We start from the raw sequence: 16,408 nt of genomic DNA, 5'->3' as shown, positions 1-16,408 counted from the left end.
TATCTACATGGAGCAAGATAAACTGGTCTTACTGCAGGAAAGTCTTATTTCTACATTTTACAATTGGGCCTCTGGTAGCACATGCAAGATTTGCCAAATCTTCTTTTAACACCTAGGTTGACTCCAGGGTTGACAAAGTGCAGCCTGATTCTCTAAGTAAAGGTTCTGAGAAAAGACATATTTCGTGTGAAGTAAAAAAGAAAATTCAGGACCCTTCTATTCTGCGATCAAAATTACTATTTTAAAAAACAGATAAGGTGGTAAATGTTAGATTGATGTAGGGATTATTATAATCCTCAACAATTAACACAGTTAAAGTACTTAGTCAATTCATTGTTATACTTGGAATCAGATTTGCTCCCCTGCTACCAGTTTTATGCTATGCGCCCATAGGTGTCCTCTAAAAAACATTTATGACAATTACTTTTATGACTAGTTTGCTCAAGAGTGAATGTCTCCAGATTTCAACTCCAGATAATTTCATCTCAACATTATGCTATTTTAGCTATTCCTTGACCAAGAACGTGGAATCTCTTCTTTAAACAAGTTTTCAGATCTTGACTTAGATTCCTGGACTTGGGTTTATCCGGTTTGACCATTTCTCCTAGTCAGTTCCTAATACAGATCGCTGTGTCATTGCAACAACCTTCTGTAGAGGTTGTCTAGTTTGTGTATGATTGCTGCTTCCTTAGCTCAGCTTTGGGAATTATTCTGCCTTCTTTCTGTGTAGTTTGTTTAATAGAAGTATTCAACTGAACTGTTTTTTTTTGTGCAATTCTTTGTTCACATTTCGAAGATTCAAGTTGACTCTATGAAAAAACTACACTGATTATCAAGCAATCAAAGTACGTAACATATGATATGCCAAAAGAGAGAATTAGTGACTCGATCTTCAGAAATACTATGAAATGTGCACTGTTGAGTAAGACAAATAAAGCCATGTGAGGGATGGGGGAAAGTGAGGGGTGGAAATGGCGAGTTGGAGGGGCATTAGGGGATGCAGACAGGGATGTTATCATCCTGAATTGAATTGAGACACCTGAGAATGACTGGTCATGCCCACCAGAGTCCCCTGAGAACATAAGTTGCCAAATGGGTAGCACTTCTAGTTCCAAGGAACTAAGGTCAGACTCCCCAGGAGATTTTGTTAAAGTGCGTCTGTCATTTATGCAGTGACATAGGTTTGAATGAAGATGTGGCAAGAACATCAATGGGAGCAGGGGAGGCACACAGTGGGTCAGGCAAGGACCCAGTGTGCAATCAAAATCATGTAAGGCAAGCCGGAAAATCTTTGTCAGCTATTCCATCTGAGTGGGGATTTGCAGGTGGTCACCAAAGTCTTAGGATACAGGTTTTGCTGTGGTTAACATTGTGGCAAACCATCACCTATAGTGAGAGAACGTACTCTCTGGATCCAAGGATTCATGTAATATAACAAGTTTAGCTGAAGGCAGGTGCTGGTGGAATGTAACAAGTGCCATACTCTTGCCAATATTTAGACAGCCTTGGGCATCACTATAAAATATGTAGCAGACCACCAACAAAGATTATTGATGCTGATCATTGTCCTATATAATGAGGATAGGGGCCAGTGAAGAGTCCTCTGTCATAGAACTTAAGCAGGGGTGCCTGGTGTTCATAATTTATTTTTGTTTTTGGAACAATACGTGTTGTATGCACGAAAGATATTGGTGAGCCATCACACCCTTCTTCCTTTTTCGTTTTTCATGTATGACTAGATCAGGGTATCGAGCAGTGGGAGGAGGCTGGTTTAGCACTCCAATTTGGAAATGCCTCGGCTGTCTAAAAGTTTCCAGTGTTTTGTAGTGGGTTGATAGAATTCAAGGATAAGTCCTTAAATATATTCTGCGTATCACTCTTAACAAGATCATCAATTGTTGATACCGCAATTGGCCCATGTTTGCCAGTGTAATCCACAACCACCTATTACCAGGCATGTTTGGCACCAGATCAATGTCTGCTGTGTTAAATATCTGTGTACAAGCAACAAGAGTGTGCTAGTGCCCAGGAGAGTCTAGCATTGCTTTGTTTGTGGGTGACGGTGTGTCTTGCATAATATAAGCTGCAGAGCCTTGGTCTGTCAACCATATGAGATCTTTCAGTCACAGTCTAAAATGGAAGCTGATTGTGGACATGACTAGGTAGACCAGTTGTGAAAGCCGGTGGGCCAAGTAGTAGGGATACATGTCAAGTAATTTTATGTCTCTAATTTATGTGGCTGCTTGTAGCTTCGAGGACTTGAGCCAGGATTTCCCACCAACGCATACAAAGTTTTTAATGCAGTTACTAATGGTTTGTTACTGTTTCATTGGAATTAGGAGGAAACAAAAATCACAGAAAAAAATATATTTTGGGGGCATCCACAATTTTGACTACCTGTACCCTTCCCCACAGTGATAATTGTAATGCGGTTCAGCTCGTGAAGTCACTGTCTGACTTGGCTACCAATGGTAGTAGATTGTTTTGGGCCATGTTTTCTAAGCCTCAATTGACCAGCACCCCTAATTATTTTAGAGTTATTTTAGATTTCAGGTTAGCCATTTTGACCCACACTTGTCCACAGTAGTCCTCAATATACCTGTGGACAAAGGGTACTTTTACTTAAGTCCCAGTTTAGCCCGAAACCAAAAAGGAGAAAAATGAACAAATTAATGAGAACAGGTTTGGGAATGTATTTGGGGTTTTAAGGTGAAGGAAGATGTCATTGGCATAGCAATGGATTATGAATTTACCTGTAATAGTGTCACCTTCCCTAATAAATCCTAGTTGTCTAGTAGCAGTCACCAGGGACAGCAAGAACAGTAGATGAAAGAGGAGGCAATCATTCCTTGTGCCCTGATTTAGGCCTTCTGTGTATTTTAAACCCATGTCAAGTTCAGGGCTGATGCTGACTTTCTTAAGTGTCCTAAACTAAACACCTCATTCAACTCAGTTGAACGCTTTCTCTGCATTCAAAGACCGTTTTACCGTGTCATTCTTTACCAGAGAATGTTGGACAATAGCCTGAGATGGTTTCCAGAGGTTATGGCTGCCACAGCGCCCACTAGCGACGCATGTATTAAGCTCAAGGTTACTTTTCAGAGATGATTTGCTATATTTGTACATCAGCGTTAATCAGTGGCATAAATCTATAGCTTGAGCACCTTATGGGGCCTCTCCCAGTTTTGGAAAGGAGTGTAATACTGGCCATATTGAACTCCACATGAAGATGGCCTACAGACTCCACCTCCTTAAAAACCTTATGCCAGAGGGCCACCAGTGTTGTTTTGTTGACCTTCGATAATTTACTTGACAGATCATCTTTGCTTGGACTTTTGCTGTAGGGCAAATCTGAACTCCTGTCTATTATTTCCTTGACTGTGATCACCCTGTCTAAAAAAACTTCTTTCAGACCACACCAGTAGTCTGACCCTTGGCAAGGAATTCCTCTTTGGCTGTGGACATTTCTAAATAGTCTAATTCATGCAGCTGTTGGTAAAAGGTAGCGAATGCTTGTGATATCCTCTGGGTGTATAACTAGTAAATAGAAACTTCAGTATAGAGGGGCTATGGAAGATCGTGTTCCTTTCTTCTTCAGATGCACCACCAGGGGTTAGCCTGCTTTTTCACCTTGCTCATAACGACGCTGCAAGTAAAAGCTGTAGCAAACAGCGGGTATGGAAAATTGTGTTTCTTTCTTCTTCAGATGCGCCACCTGGAGATTGCTTGCTTTTTCGCCTTGTGGCAGAGTGCATGACATAGGTGGTGGTCAGGGTTTCAATGCCAACACCTGAGTCTCTTGTAATGTTATCACCAAGTAGTACCTTGCTCACTGCCCAGAGGTTTTTTGCTCATGAGGCGGGGTCTTTGTTTAGGTCTGTGTATTCTAAAGGTGTTGTAGTAGGGAGGACTTTTTTGGACTGGAGCTTGTATTTGGAGATATTAATAATCCACTGCTTAGACAAGAGTATTATATGTTGTAGGTCCAGTTCCAACCTGACCGGTGAATGATCAGAGACCCGCCCCCCCCTTCCAGTGTATGGCAACCATTTGGAGTATGGTGGGTAGAGGTTGATGGGAGGAACACACTTGAGCATGTACCATGTACGCAGGACTTGAAGGTATAATCCCTAGCTCTTGGGTGGAGTAGGCGCCACGGGTCAACCAAGCAATGGTCCTCAATCACATCTCACAAAAATGGCCCTATCTCAGGCCTTTTGTTTATTAATCGGACATTTCCTGTCTGTCTATGGCTCAAGTCCAAAGTTTCACTCATCGCTTATCACTGTCTGTGTGTTGCAGTGGCAATTTCTTTCAAAACTCTTAAGACAGCAGCCGAGAAGGATGCTCTGCAAGTGTTTGGGGCATAGATGGTATCTATTATAAAAGTACATACTTTGTGATTAGGGGATCAGTCCAGGTCTTCACAATTTAGTGTCGTAGAGATTTCATGAACAAAATAGCCACCCCACCTCATTTCAAGAGGAGAGAATATCATGTTGTGGTCTGCATGGAACTATTTTGGGTCTAAGTCTGCTGTTCCTCTACTTTCTTTGAATCCAGTCCCTGCTATGTTTTTCTGACTCTAATGTGGAAAAATATTTCTGAATAAGAGCGATGCCAAGTGTCTTGGTGGCCAGTGACATTACACGTAACATAATTTGTTATTTCACTGGCCTTGAGCAACAGTAATGTGATGGTGTTATTACAAGACATTGATACGCTGACTCAGTGTTGTGGTTGGGAGTGAAACTGTTTTCCGAGGAAATGTCTGTGGTGATTAGTAGTACTAGAAGATCTAGGTTGGGTTGTTTAGAGACTGATCTAGAGGGCTACTATAGAGGGGTCATTTAGAATAAGAGATGGAAGGTTTTTAAGCTTGTAGCTGCCACCTTTCCCTTTTGGTCATATTCCAATTTCCACCAGTTTTCTTCAAACAAAGGCTAGGGAAGGATCAGATAGCCAACATGAAGGGAGTGTTGTCTAGTTCTAACTATAATTAGCTTTAACTTTGAACAGGTGAGAATGGCTCACAAGTACCTGCCACCTCACACACCAGTACAATTGGGAGAATAACACACTATTGCCTGCTCTCAAAAATTGCTGTCTTTCATGTGGTGTATTATCAATTTGGTGGTGACGGGTAGACAGCAAAGATATCCTAAACCTCTGAGGCCCTGAACAAAATGCACTGTTTCATATGTAGAATGCGAAAAAACTAACAACCAAACATGAGCAAAGAGAACAACATCTTTGTGTTTCTTGGTGACCAAAGTCAGAATAAATAGTAATCTGCACAACGCTCAGTTAATGAGAAAAGAGAGGAAAAGAATAATGCAGGAGTTTCGCACTCACAACAAATGTGAGTCCTTTGACTGATTCTAGGTTTTCTTATAATGACAACTGTCAGTTCATCACAGCACAGCCATGAGTCTGCCAAGGACTCATGGGAACATAATAAGACCCTTAGGTTTCTGTGGTGATCTTGACTTGTCCCTGCCCCTTGCTGAGGATCCCGTGTTGTCAGTCTCTGTCAGCAGATTTCTTTGTGACCACAGTTAATTTGTTCAGTCTCTGCCAGATAATGCCGGCATGGCCTTAGCAGTTGGGTTGTCAGTTACATCTTTGACCTCAATCACTTCTTTCTCTTCATCCAGTTGTTGCAGGTAGGTGTTATTAGCTAATGCATCAAGGTCCTGTAATAAACTTTACAGGTCTTTAGGTACATCAAATTATCTGTTTTTCCAGTTGATAGATTGGAGTAGTGTCACTGGTTCCAACATCTTACCTTATATCACATATACAAAGTTGGGCCAGAAATTTCTTCAGTTTCAAACCGGGTTCCTGACAAAAATCAGCAGAGATGAAGATTTTGTCGGACCATAAGCATGGTCGAGCATAGGCCTGGTGATGGCATAGGAAGCAGACTATGATAAGTCTTTGGAATCCGATTTCTGCTAAAGTCTGGAGTAGATTTGGTGTACTCTTTAAAATCCCAACAGTGAGGCGAATGAGGGGTGAAAAGGTTGATTGATTAGTTTTAGTAGAAATTTTGACAGAAATAGGGTATCTGTAGATTCTATGTGCACTAGTTTCTTCCTTAGATGCCATACCTTATATCCCATATCAGTAAGGTTGTCTAAACGTTCATGATGCCTCTCCAACCCCTCCGTTTTTCTCTCTGTTGGAGCCAGTCGTGATCTAAAGGAGGCCTCATTGATTCAATCTCCACGGCAGCCGTCTTGGTGGTGTCTTTTCAGTCAGTTGTCATTTTAATGGGATTGGAATCTTTCAATAGTGTATTTAGGGTTACTTGTGCCATCTTATCCAGGTCACATTTTGGTCTTCCAGCCACCAGCTCTAAAAACAAACGTTGATGTGATCATTTGGATTTGTGTTTTTTCACATGTGATGCTGTGTAGCAAGGTGGTCGCGTTCTCCCAAATAACAAAGCTTTGAGCAGAGGGCAATCTGCTTGGAGACGGAGGTGGTCGATTTGTTCAACTTGAGGAGTTCTCTTTGGTGGCGCCACAACCATGGCTCCTGCTTCAGGGTCCCTCCTGGCCCCACCGCTGCTCCTAACTTACGCAGCACGACTCTTCCTTACTTGGACTTCTGGCGCCTGGGGCTGATCTTCCTACATGCCATGATGGAATTGATCTGGCGTGCTGCTGTGCCCACTTCAGGGCCTCCTGGGACCATTCAGGGCTCTGTCCTGCCAGCATGTCTTCTAGCACTGACCAGAACCACCCCAATTTCAAGACCCTCACTGGTAGTCCCTCATGCGGCACCTGTGACGCTAACCCCTGCACTGCCCACAGACTTAGCTCCCTCACAGTCAAAGACCAGCATATTGAGGTCTAGGAGGAAATCCCAAAGAAAAGTGGATGTGGCCAGAGGCCCAACACAAATGCCTGAGTCAATAGCACATCATACAGATGTCAGCAGTGAGGCAGCCAATATACTGGCACCTCCCTCCCCTGACACTGCAGGCTGCCTTGCTCTGCAAAGTGAAATGGTCCCGTCACTTCTCCTGAAACTAATATGTAGTGTCCCTCTGTTCCAAGAAACCCAGCCAGTGTGCTTGAATTGCCATTGCTACCTGTGGAATCCAGGCTGAACATATTGACAGACTTTCTGCAGCCTGCTGCAACTTCATCAGAACCCTTGTTGCCTTGATTAAGTCACTCTTGGATCCACTAAAGGTGGTATGGGAGAAGCCCACTTCACCCCAGTCTGTGAACTGCCTGATTGTCAGAAGGTACAGCTCTGCACCCAGAGATCTGTCCTTTCTTTCACTGCACCTCTTACCAGAAATCAGTGGTGCAAGTGTCACATTGCACTAAACTGAACTCCAACACTTAACTTGCAGCAGCACCTGGAAGGGGATCTAAGAACCTGGAAGCATTAGGACAAAAATTATTTTCAGATGGCAGCTTAGCCTTCTATTCCCTCAGTGCTGCTTGCTTGGTGGGTTGATTCATGTTGATGGGACCACACTTTCCAGACCTCTTCACAGACCATTTTGAAGAGTTTGTCAAAGACAGACTGGATTTCTCCAGGCACATCATAATAGCGGGCCTGGATACTATGGACTTGATGACCAGACCTTTGTGTTCACTGTAATCTTTCAAAAGCTTGCGTGGCTCGGTTCAAACTGATTTTCACATGATTTGCAGGCAACACTAATGAATATGCCCTTTGATTGGGGATACTTTGGGCAGAAGATTGATGCCACATTAGAGAGATTCAACAAGCACATTAAGGTAATAGGAAGAATGAACGCTAGTGGTTAGACTATTTGCAAGCACTCAGGATAGTGTTTCAACCCGTATTCACCGACTGTGCTACTCTAGACGAAAGTTTGCATTTTAAAAATCAGTACTGCCCCTGCCCCTCATGGAATCAGTCCCTCCCCCGTTGACAGGCATGGCCTCCTCCAGAAGAGAGCATAAGCAGCCCCGAAGTGGATTCAGCTTTGTTAGGCCTCATCAGTGAGGTGAGTCGTTGTCTCGAGTGGCATGGTCGGCAACAAGCGATGGCCTGGATTGCACCCCAAAGCAATTGCCAGTGGGTGAGATTAAGTCAAGCATTCTATCCATCACCTTTTTGTTGCAATTGACAACCTCAGTACCACAGGTATGTCCGGATGTGGGTCCCGTACTCTTTGTGCCATAGAACTCAAGCTACACCTTACTGACGAACCATAAGTAGGGAGAAACTAAAGTTGCTTGTGGTCCCTTCGTGAGGGGGGATTCGTCTGACTGTTTGGGCAGACTGTTTTCATGAGGAGCTGTTTTACATAAGCTGGGTCTTCAGCTGTAGTTGCATTGTGGGTGAAAAACATACTGGAAAGGGGGCCTGACCAATTGCAAGTGGCGGAGATTGCTTCAAGCATTCCATCCATCACCTTATTGTTGTTGCAGTTGATATCACTGGAGAGATTTATGGCAATGAGAGCTACGGCCTGATCATTCTGTCTCTAGCCACCTGCCTGAGTCTGCAGAGAATTTCGAAAGTTCCATGCCTTACAATAAAATAAGTTAATTGACTTGTGATAGAGACAATGGAAATGGGTCATCAAGGCCAGCAGTCTTCTTTCTCCTTCTCCTACACAAAACCTGTAAAGCTACTTTAGCTTTCCCTTGAAGTAGAAAATACAACTAGTTGGATGACGGGTATCCTCTTTTCTACCGGCCTGGAGGACCATAACATCAGACGAATAGGCCTTACAAATTTTAGAAAGGGGATATGCGCACCCTTTTCAACACAGTCCTTCAGTCAGAGGAACATTTGCGTAACCTTTATCAGGAGGTGACAGCCCTGTTGAAAAAAGGAGAAGTGGAGTAAGTCTCAGAGCAGGCAGTGGGGCAGGGTTTTTACTCCCTGTACTTCCGGACTTCCTAGACCTCAGGTTCTTGAACTTTTACCTGCAGAAGTAAAGTTCAGGATGCTGACCTTGGCTCATGTTCTTCTGGATTGGAACAAGAAGACTGAAAGCTGCCCTTTGACTCATTAGAAACACATTTCCAGATACCAAACTTGCAGTCGTACAGGAGTTACCTGCGTTTCATAATAGGATCCACTCACTACCAGTTTGTGGTCCTGTTGTTTAGATGGACATCACCTTGAGTCTTGACCAAGGTGATGGCAGTGGTAGCTTCACCTCTGAGAATGTCATAGATCTGGGTATTTGCATGCACAGATTGGCTGCTCAGAGGCAACTCACGCACTGCAGGTTGAGTCTCTTCACCATCTACTGTTTGAAGTAACTCTGTCCTTCAGCATGCCCAAGTCTCAACTAGAGCCATCTGAGCTCCACATTTTCATAGCGACAGTACTGGACATCACATCTTTGTGAGCCTTCCTCCCCTAGAGATGATCCAAGACATTTTGAGATAAGATTATGAAGTTTTTAGAGAAATCTCCAGTTTCAATTTTGATGGTTCTTTGTCTGCTTGAGCTTCTGGCTTTCTGTATCCTCTTAGTCGCATACAGACTGCTCATGAAGCTATCCAATGGTACCTTCATTGGCAGTGGTTACAACACAATGGAGTTCTGTCAGATACCATCACAGTGTCCTGGGTTGCTGGTAGTCTTGTATTGGTAGTTGATGAAGAAGCACCTTTCCCAATGGATTTCCTGTCATCATCTTGAGGTCACTACAGTGATGACAGATGCGTTCACCCTCAAGTGGGGGACACATCTTGAAGAACCCAAGATAAGAGTCACGTGTTATCCGGAGGAGCTGCTACTTCACTTCAACTTGCTCGAACTGAGGACAATCCGTCTAGCCCTTCGCAGCCCATCTGTCTGGATCTTCATAGGCAATACGACTGAAATCACTAAAACAGGGAGGAGTGGGTTCTCACCTTCTCTGTCAGGAAGTTTTGTTGTATCTTGTGTGGCTCACCAGCATTGAATCTAGCTAGTCACCAACCATCTGTTCAGCTCTGAATACCAGGGCTTGACAGTCTCAGTGAGCGCCAACTTGTGGGCCATGAGTGTTTTCTCCACCCTGAGGTGGTTCAGGTCATCTTGTTCAGATCATCTCTGGGGTGCACCTCAGATGGAACTTTTCTTCACATGGGAGAATGCTCACTGCCTGGAGTTCTGTGCCCTCCAGTATCTTTTGCTTGAAGCCTTGGAGAATCTGTTTTGGGTTCTGAGGAAGATTTGCCAAGACTAGGCCCCGGTAATTCCTAATGGAATGAAATGGCTGAGGATGGTGTGATACCTGTGTGATACCTTGTGATATACTCTCCGTGTGCACTGTTCCATCTGCCACTTAGGCCAGATCACCTCTCCCAGCCAGAGAGGCAGGATCTGCATTCCTAATTCTAGAGTCTCCACCTTTGTGACTGGAGATTGAGTGGCAGAACTTAAGCTCCTCTCTGATCAAATTGGTCCACAAAATTGAAGCATCTTTCCTAGGAAAGGTGGAGACTTACTTAATTTAATATGATCGTGCACAGTAACCACTACAACAAGCACTGAAATGATCAAGGCAGCTCAATGATACACACGTGCAATGGACCTTTGGCCCTGATTCCATGATGCAACACAATTAAAATCCACACCCCAGCACCGAAATTCCCACATGACAACAAAGAGGTTTTCTCCCCACTGTACTTTAATTGGTATTTTCAGTGTCTGTGTCCTATTTAATGTACCCATCCAGTTTTGCCACACAATTAGCCCTGCTTTGGTCTGTCTGAGAAAGCACAAGTTGATGCCTAATACCTGACTAATATGGGTAAGCATAGATATATACCTTAGCTATAGCTTGGTAACAACCTAGTTCACTTAATCTCACATCGTTTTTTACAGTGACCACAAGGCACATGAGCAGCACAAAAACTCGCTTTCAGGCATAGTGCATGTGTGCCAATTTGGCAAATACAATACAGTAAATAGCTGTCTTCCATCTGTCTCTTGATTGTTGTTATTATTACTGGTGGCAACACACATAAACACAGCCACCTTTATTGTGGAACAGTGGTTACAATTATTCATAGATTTTTATACACAATATTCATGCACTTCTTCCTTCGTTTGATGGCAGAATGACTATAAAAGTTGGTGCCACAGAATGGCTAGCACCTCATTATAGGTTATTCAGATTGGCAGAACCACGTTGACCCTTATACTATTATTGGATTGAAATTCACTCCCCTCTTAGCTTTACTCTATCTCTTGGAGACGCACAATAAATAATAAGGTTCTGAGTCAGTCCACCAGAAGGTAGTTTTATTCCCAGAACTTGCTTCATCGCCCTCTGCAACACTTGCCCACACCCACAACTCACATATGATTTTTACTCCATGATGACAACTTAAGTGCTCCTCCCTCGCATGCGGAATTGTTGTCCACACCATGAACTTTGGTGAGTGTTGCATGGAGGAAACCTTTGATGAAATGTGCCACTAAGAGTGTATAATGGTTCTCACCCTAATTAAAAGAATTTGTCACAATGAGAAATACAGCACTATCCAGAGCCATCCAATGGGAGCAGTGTTCTAGACCTTATACATTTTCTGGGAGTAATCTGTCATTCATAATGCTTGGTAGCAATGACGGCAATGCACATAAGTCTGTAATGGGAATGATTTGTATTCCCTACAGTGGAAAAGAAAAGAAAAGAGTTAGGGCCTCAAGTGCTTTATGCTTTATCCCTATTTTCATGTGATTCTTAATCGACCACGCTCATAAACTTGTGTCTTGTGCGTTTTTAAATTAATGAAACAAGAAATTAAATTTCTGCTACAGAATTCTAGCCACAGATTCCGCGCCTTTTGAATATTTCCTAGGTGTCAGGCTGGGTCCGGCATCTTTTCAGCAGTACCTCTGTGCACCGGTTGGTGGTGCCATTGGGGTCAGCACTCATGCAGTTCGACACCGGAAATGATGTGTAGAGCCTATATAGGTGCCACTTCCACACTCTAAAGTCAATTGCTATCAAGGGTATCTGTGACCCGAGATGCAGATCCCCAACAGCAAATTGGTTGTGACCAGTGTGGAGATTCCTGGGCTTGGGACCTTATTAATGGATAAAGTCCAGTTGCAGAATGGGGGATGTGGGAGAGTCAGTGAGGAAAATGCAACTAGAGTCTCTACCAAAAAGAGCGTTACTGAAGGTAAGTCACATGTTCTTCTAATAGAGACTTCTAGCCACAGATGCCTCACCTTTGGCTAGATACCAAAACAGTACTTATTTGAAGGTGGGTCTGAGAATGAACACAGACCAGAAAATCTTGCAGGAACAAGCAGGCAAAATGATTCAGAGAACCCTACATAGAGCGATCGTCCACCTAGTGTTCCTTGGTACGATCAGTATAAAAGCTTTTGAGTTCTCATGGGGTCCAAACAGCAGAGTCTTTTCTCCTCCTTAGAGGGGTGAGGCAGAGCATAGAACATCGTCAAGGGGATGTTTTGACCGATGGGGAACAGCGTCACAGCTTTAGGGAAAAAGGATGCCCAAGTCCACAAAACCAGCTTGTCTGGAAAGAAGGAGATGCATGGTGGGGATGACACAGAAAGCTAGAAGCTCACTCACACTCCATGACAATGTTATGGGAACGAGGAACACTGTCTTGTGAGAAGAGGCAGCTGCAAAACTGCTCAAGAGCAGTGCACATCAGATATTTTCAAGTTAAGGTCCCACTGTGGTATGAAAGAGGTAGAGGGAGAGAACAAATGTAAACCTTTCAATAAGTGCATAACCACTGGAGACTTCAACAAAGAGGGCTGTTCCAGCAACTGTAAAATGCCAAAAAGTAGCCTTATCTACGCTAAGAGCAAAGCCTTGCCACGCTAGGGCCAAAACATACAACAAAACGTCATATAACTTGTTTGCAGGGGTCTATTTGCAAGTTCACATGCAGAAGCAGAGAAAATAAAGCTGCATATGTAAAGACAACCATGCACATAGACCAACACATGCACATGTAGGCACATAAACAGCCACTCATGTGACAGAGACTAACACACATACAGACAACCATTAACATACAAGAAGCGCACACAGGGGAACTCATACAAATACAGCACAGAAGCAGGTCTACAAAAAGTCCCATAGTATTCGTATAAAGGTACACATTCTTGGGTGAATGGATATTGCTTTATTGCAGGTAGTTGATTAAAGAAGGAATCAGGGTCAGTAACTATCTTGATGGGTCGATGAATGTATAAGGCTGATAAACGAATGCTTGAATGGTGTGAGGGTATACATGCAACGATGGGTGGATGAATGCATATGTGTGGATGAAGTAATGAGCATATAAGCTATAAGGTGAGTAGATGTATTTAAAGATGGATGGTTGAAAGTCTGTGGAGATAACTCATTAATTCTTAGATACATCTATGATATCATTTTTCATTATAACACTTCATCCATCCATGCCCTTATTCACCTATTCATCCAGCATACATATATATGCTCCTTCATGCATGCTGCCACGCGACCACCCATTAACTCATTCTTCTATTCGCTTACTCACCAATCCACACAATAGTGCATACACACAAACATATGAATAAAATGATGTTCGCTTACAAAAAAAAAAAAACAATAGTCGTTGACAATTATGTTTTGTAGTAAGGTTGAGTGTGTTGAGAGACAGCTAAAGCTCCTGCTACTCCGAGCAGGAAGATCTCAATTTTCTATCAGTTGTTACCAACAATGTAAAAATAAGGAGATCCTGTTTGAGTGTTTCTTCCATGAGCTTAATGAAAAAATGAACAAATACATTAAAAATAATTAGAAAGGTGGGAGAACATAAGTGGCAAGATATGGTGAAAGAATTCTATGATGAATAGTTTTATCTGAACGTAGGATTATTGGTAGACTTCCAAGAATTTAGTCACTACTGCACATTGTTTTTATAGCCTAACTCACTCATTTAATGTCTCCTATTATGAAACTATTAGTCACTGCTCTGGTGTCTACTGCAACATATATGTGGCAACAACTAAAACGCTTAAGTACAACAGTCTCGAATTAATCAAAACCGGAAAGTAATATGCAAGCAGAAAGCGGGGAATATGTGGAAGAAAAGCTCAAATTGTCAAAGGAAGAAAGCAAGTGGCAATATTGTTTTACAACAGGCTGGAGGAAAGACTGGGTGAAAAATGCAAATTGCAGCCTAATAGCTTAAACGAAAAAATAAAATCACAAATTAACACTACCCCTATATTTTTTAGAACTAACCAGCACAAAGTCATTGAGTACAGTTTTAGAGGCCTAATGAAAACTAACCAGTTTATTGTTGCAATATTTATTTTTTAAATATTAACTTATTCTACAATTGATTGTGAACTATTCCAACACGATTATTGATGGTGCACTCATTGAGTCCATGGTGTGTTTTTCTCTTCTTTAGACATCTTGAGGCTAACACACCTCACAGGGAAACAGACAAAAAACATTTTCACAGCCGCCCACTCCATGTCGCTGGTGGAAGACGTTTCACATCCAGCTGTCGGCTTTAAGGCCCACCTAATACGCCTAATAGGAAACCTCTGCTACAAGAACAAGGAGAACCAGAATAAGGTAAGACGGCTGTCCTTCAAACCTCATGAATAAGGTTATTCTTTTAATAACTGTACTGAGAATAACCTGCTTCCAAATGGCCTTTGGTGGCTATGGGAAACATTCAGAGCCTGGACCATTATAACTACTGAAACCATCAGATATGTGTTAGGGTGTTGTGAGAGCAACGGAAGAAATCATCTACTACGCTTACAGATATAATACATTGACAAGCCATCACAAACATGTATTCTGGTGTTTTTTTATTGTGGTATTTTGTGTGTTGGTGCGATTAGTGAGGTTAAAATTTCCTGAATTAATATATTTCACCCTGGTGCAAGAAGAGTGCACATTTGTTTAATGTCTTTGCTTCTGCAAGACATCAGAACTGTACAAATTACGGATCTTTGCAAATCTTTTAGTGTTTTTTTTTTTTTTAACCAAACTTTACCAAATTACATGACGTTGTTGCATAGTATTTGTAGGTCTTTTAAACAGAGTGCTTCATAATGGTGTGTAGATTTCCTTGGTCATCAGTTGTGATGCGAAGACACATCTTGTGTTATGTAATCTTGTGGGTGAATGGGATTAGAAGAAAATAGCCATTTGCTGCGTAACATACAGTATGAAGTTAATGCTATCTGGAAGAAGCACATCTATGCTAATTCTATTTAGGATGTCCTATCCAAGATTAATTTGGTTGTTTACTAATGCGAAATGGATTGTCTTCGGTTTGTATCTTTTGTGTAACTGTTTGTTATTAAATTGTTAATTAATATGAACACAACCTATTTAGTCAGATGAGTAGCCACCTGTTGGTGATTCAACTGTTTTCATGTGGTGAAACATCTGAGATTTTAAGTAGAAACAAGAGACGGCCCTTGAGTATTTGACTATCAGTGTAGATGTGTTAAGGGTGATTGGTGTTAATTATGAACATTTTCTAAAAACAAATCTACTGATCAAATGTGTAAATAGTGTAGACGTCCACTCAGGATAATGGGTAGATGTAACATTATGAAAATAACAATATTACTGAAATGTTGATATATTCATTCTGTATAATCAGCTTACTGATTTCCTGTAGATTTGTTTTAAGTACATAGATTCTGCAGATTGGGTGGGATGGGTGCTACGTAATTTTAAAGTTTATTTCTAGGGCTCTTTAGATAGCTGTATGACTAATTTATTAGGTAGTAACATTTCAGAAAACTCAATTGTGAACTTCTGTCCCCTGCAACTTAATAAGAGGGGCTTACACGGTATTACTGATTTTTCGTACTTAGTACTAGTATGGGTTACAACCATTACAGTTTAACTTGTTTACAGAAAGCTTGAGTGAAACTATTTTGTCTTCCCAAGTACTCTCTGTGTATACTTCTTTGGGTTAATGCAATTTTACATGAATTATTCAGTGATGGTCATTGTGCTTGCTTGTTTAGATCGTTCCTGAAATTCTTGGAACGACTCTTCAATGATGAATCATATTGCTCACCTGTGGATATTCAGAAAGAGCTAGGTATAACTACTGAAGGTTCTTTCAAATATTTAGAGATCTGTGAATTCTTCTTCAGTTTATAGACTGATCTTGGAAACTCAAAACTATGGAAATTGTGCTAAAAGGTCCATGGTCTGCAAATATTTGGAACCTTTATGCTTTGCTTTGTGCAAAACTGTAGAAGTACCTGTTGTGGTTGCAGGCTCTAGTGTCAGTGGAAAATGTAATCAGTAGCATTAAGAATGGGCATTCTGGGAACGTGGCTTAACCACCGAACATGGCGGCTGCATTCTAAGTAAGACCCTGACAGTCGCTGGTTTATCTGCCATAATTCTCCCCTCACTGCACACTTATCCTGCCCTGTGATGGCCCCTGGAACC

General features: G+C 42.0%; 1 protein-coding gene across 1 annotated transcript in view; it reads left to right on the top strand.

Moving 5' to 3' along the window:
• The window catches only part of ATXN10 (ataxin 10), a 1,000,711-nt gene that overhangs the window by 596,153 nt on the left and 388,150 nt on the right, over nt 1-16,408 (top strand). The window contains exon 9 of the mRNA XM_069228252.1: nt 14,382-14,551. Coding sequence (XP_069084353.1) covers nt 14,382-14,551 — 170 coding nt within the window. The remainder of the gene's footprint in view (nt 1-14,381; nt 14,552-16,408) is intronic.

This window comes from Pleurodeles waltl, chromosome 4_1 (assembly GCF_031143425.1).
Source record: "Pleurodeles waltl isolate 20211129_DDA chromosome 4_1, aPleWal1.hap1.20221129, whole genome shotgun sequence".
In the NCBI taxonomy this organism is placed as follows: Eukaryota; Metazoa; Chordata; class Amphibia; order Caudata; family Salamandridae; genus Pleurodeles; species Pleurodeles waltl.
The sequence above is the reverse complement of the archived record's forward strand: the minus strand, read 5'-3'. Positions and strand labels throughout refer to the sequence as shown.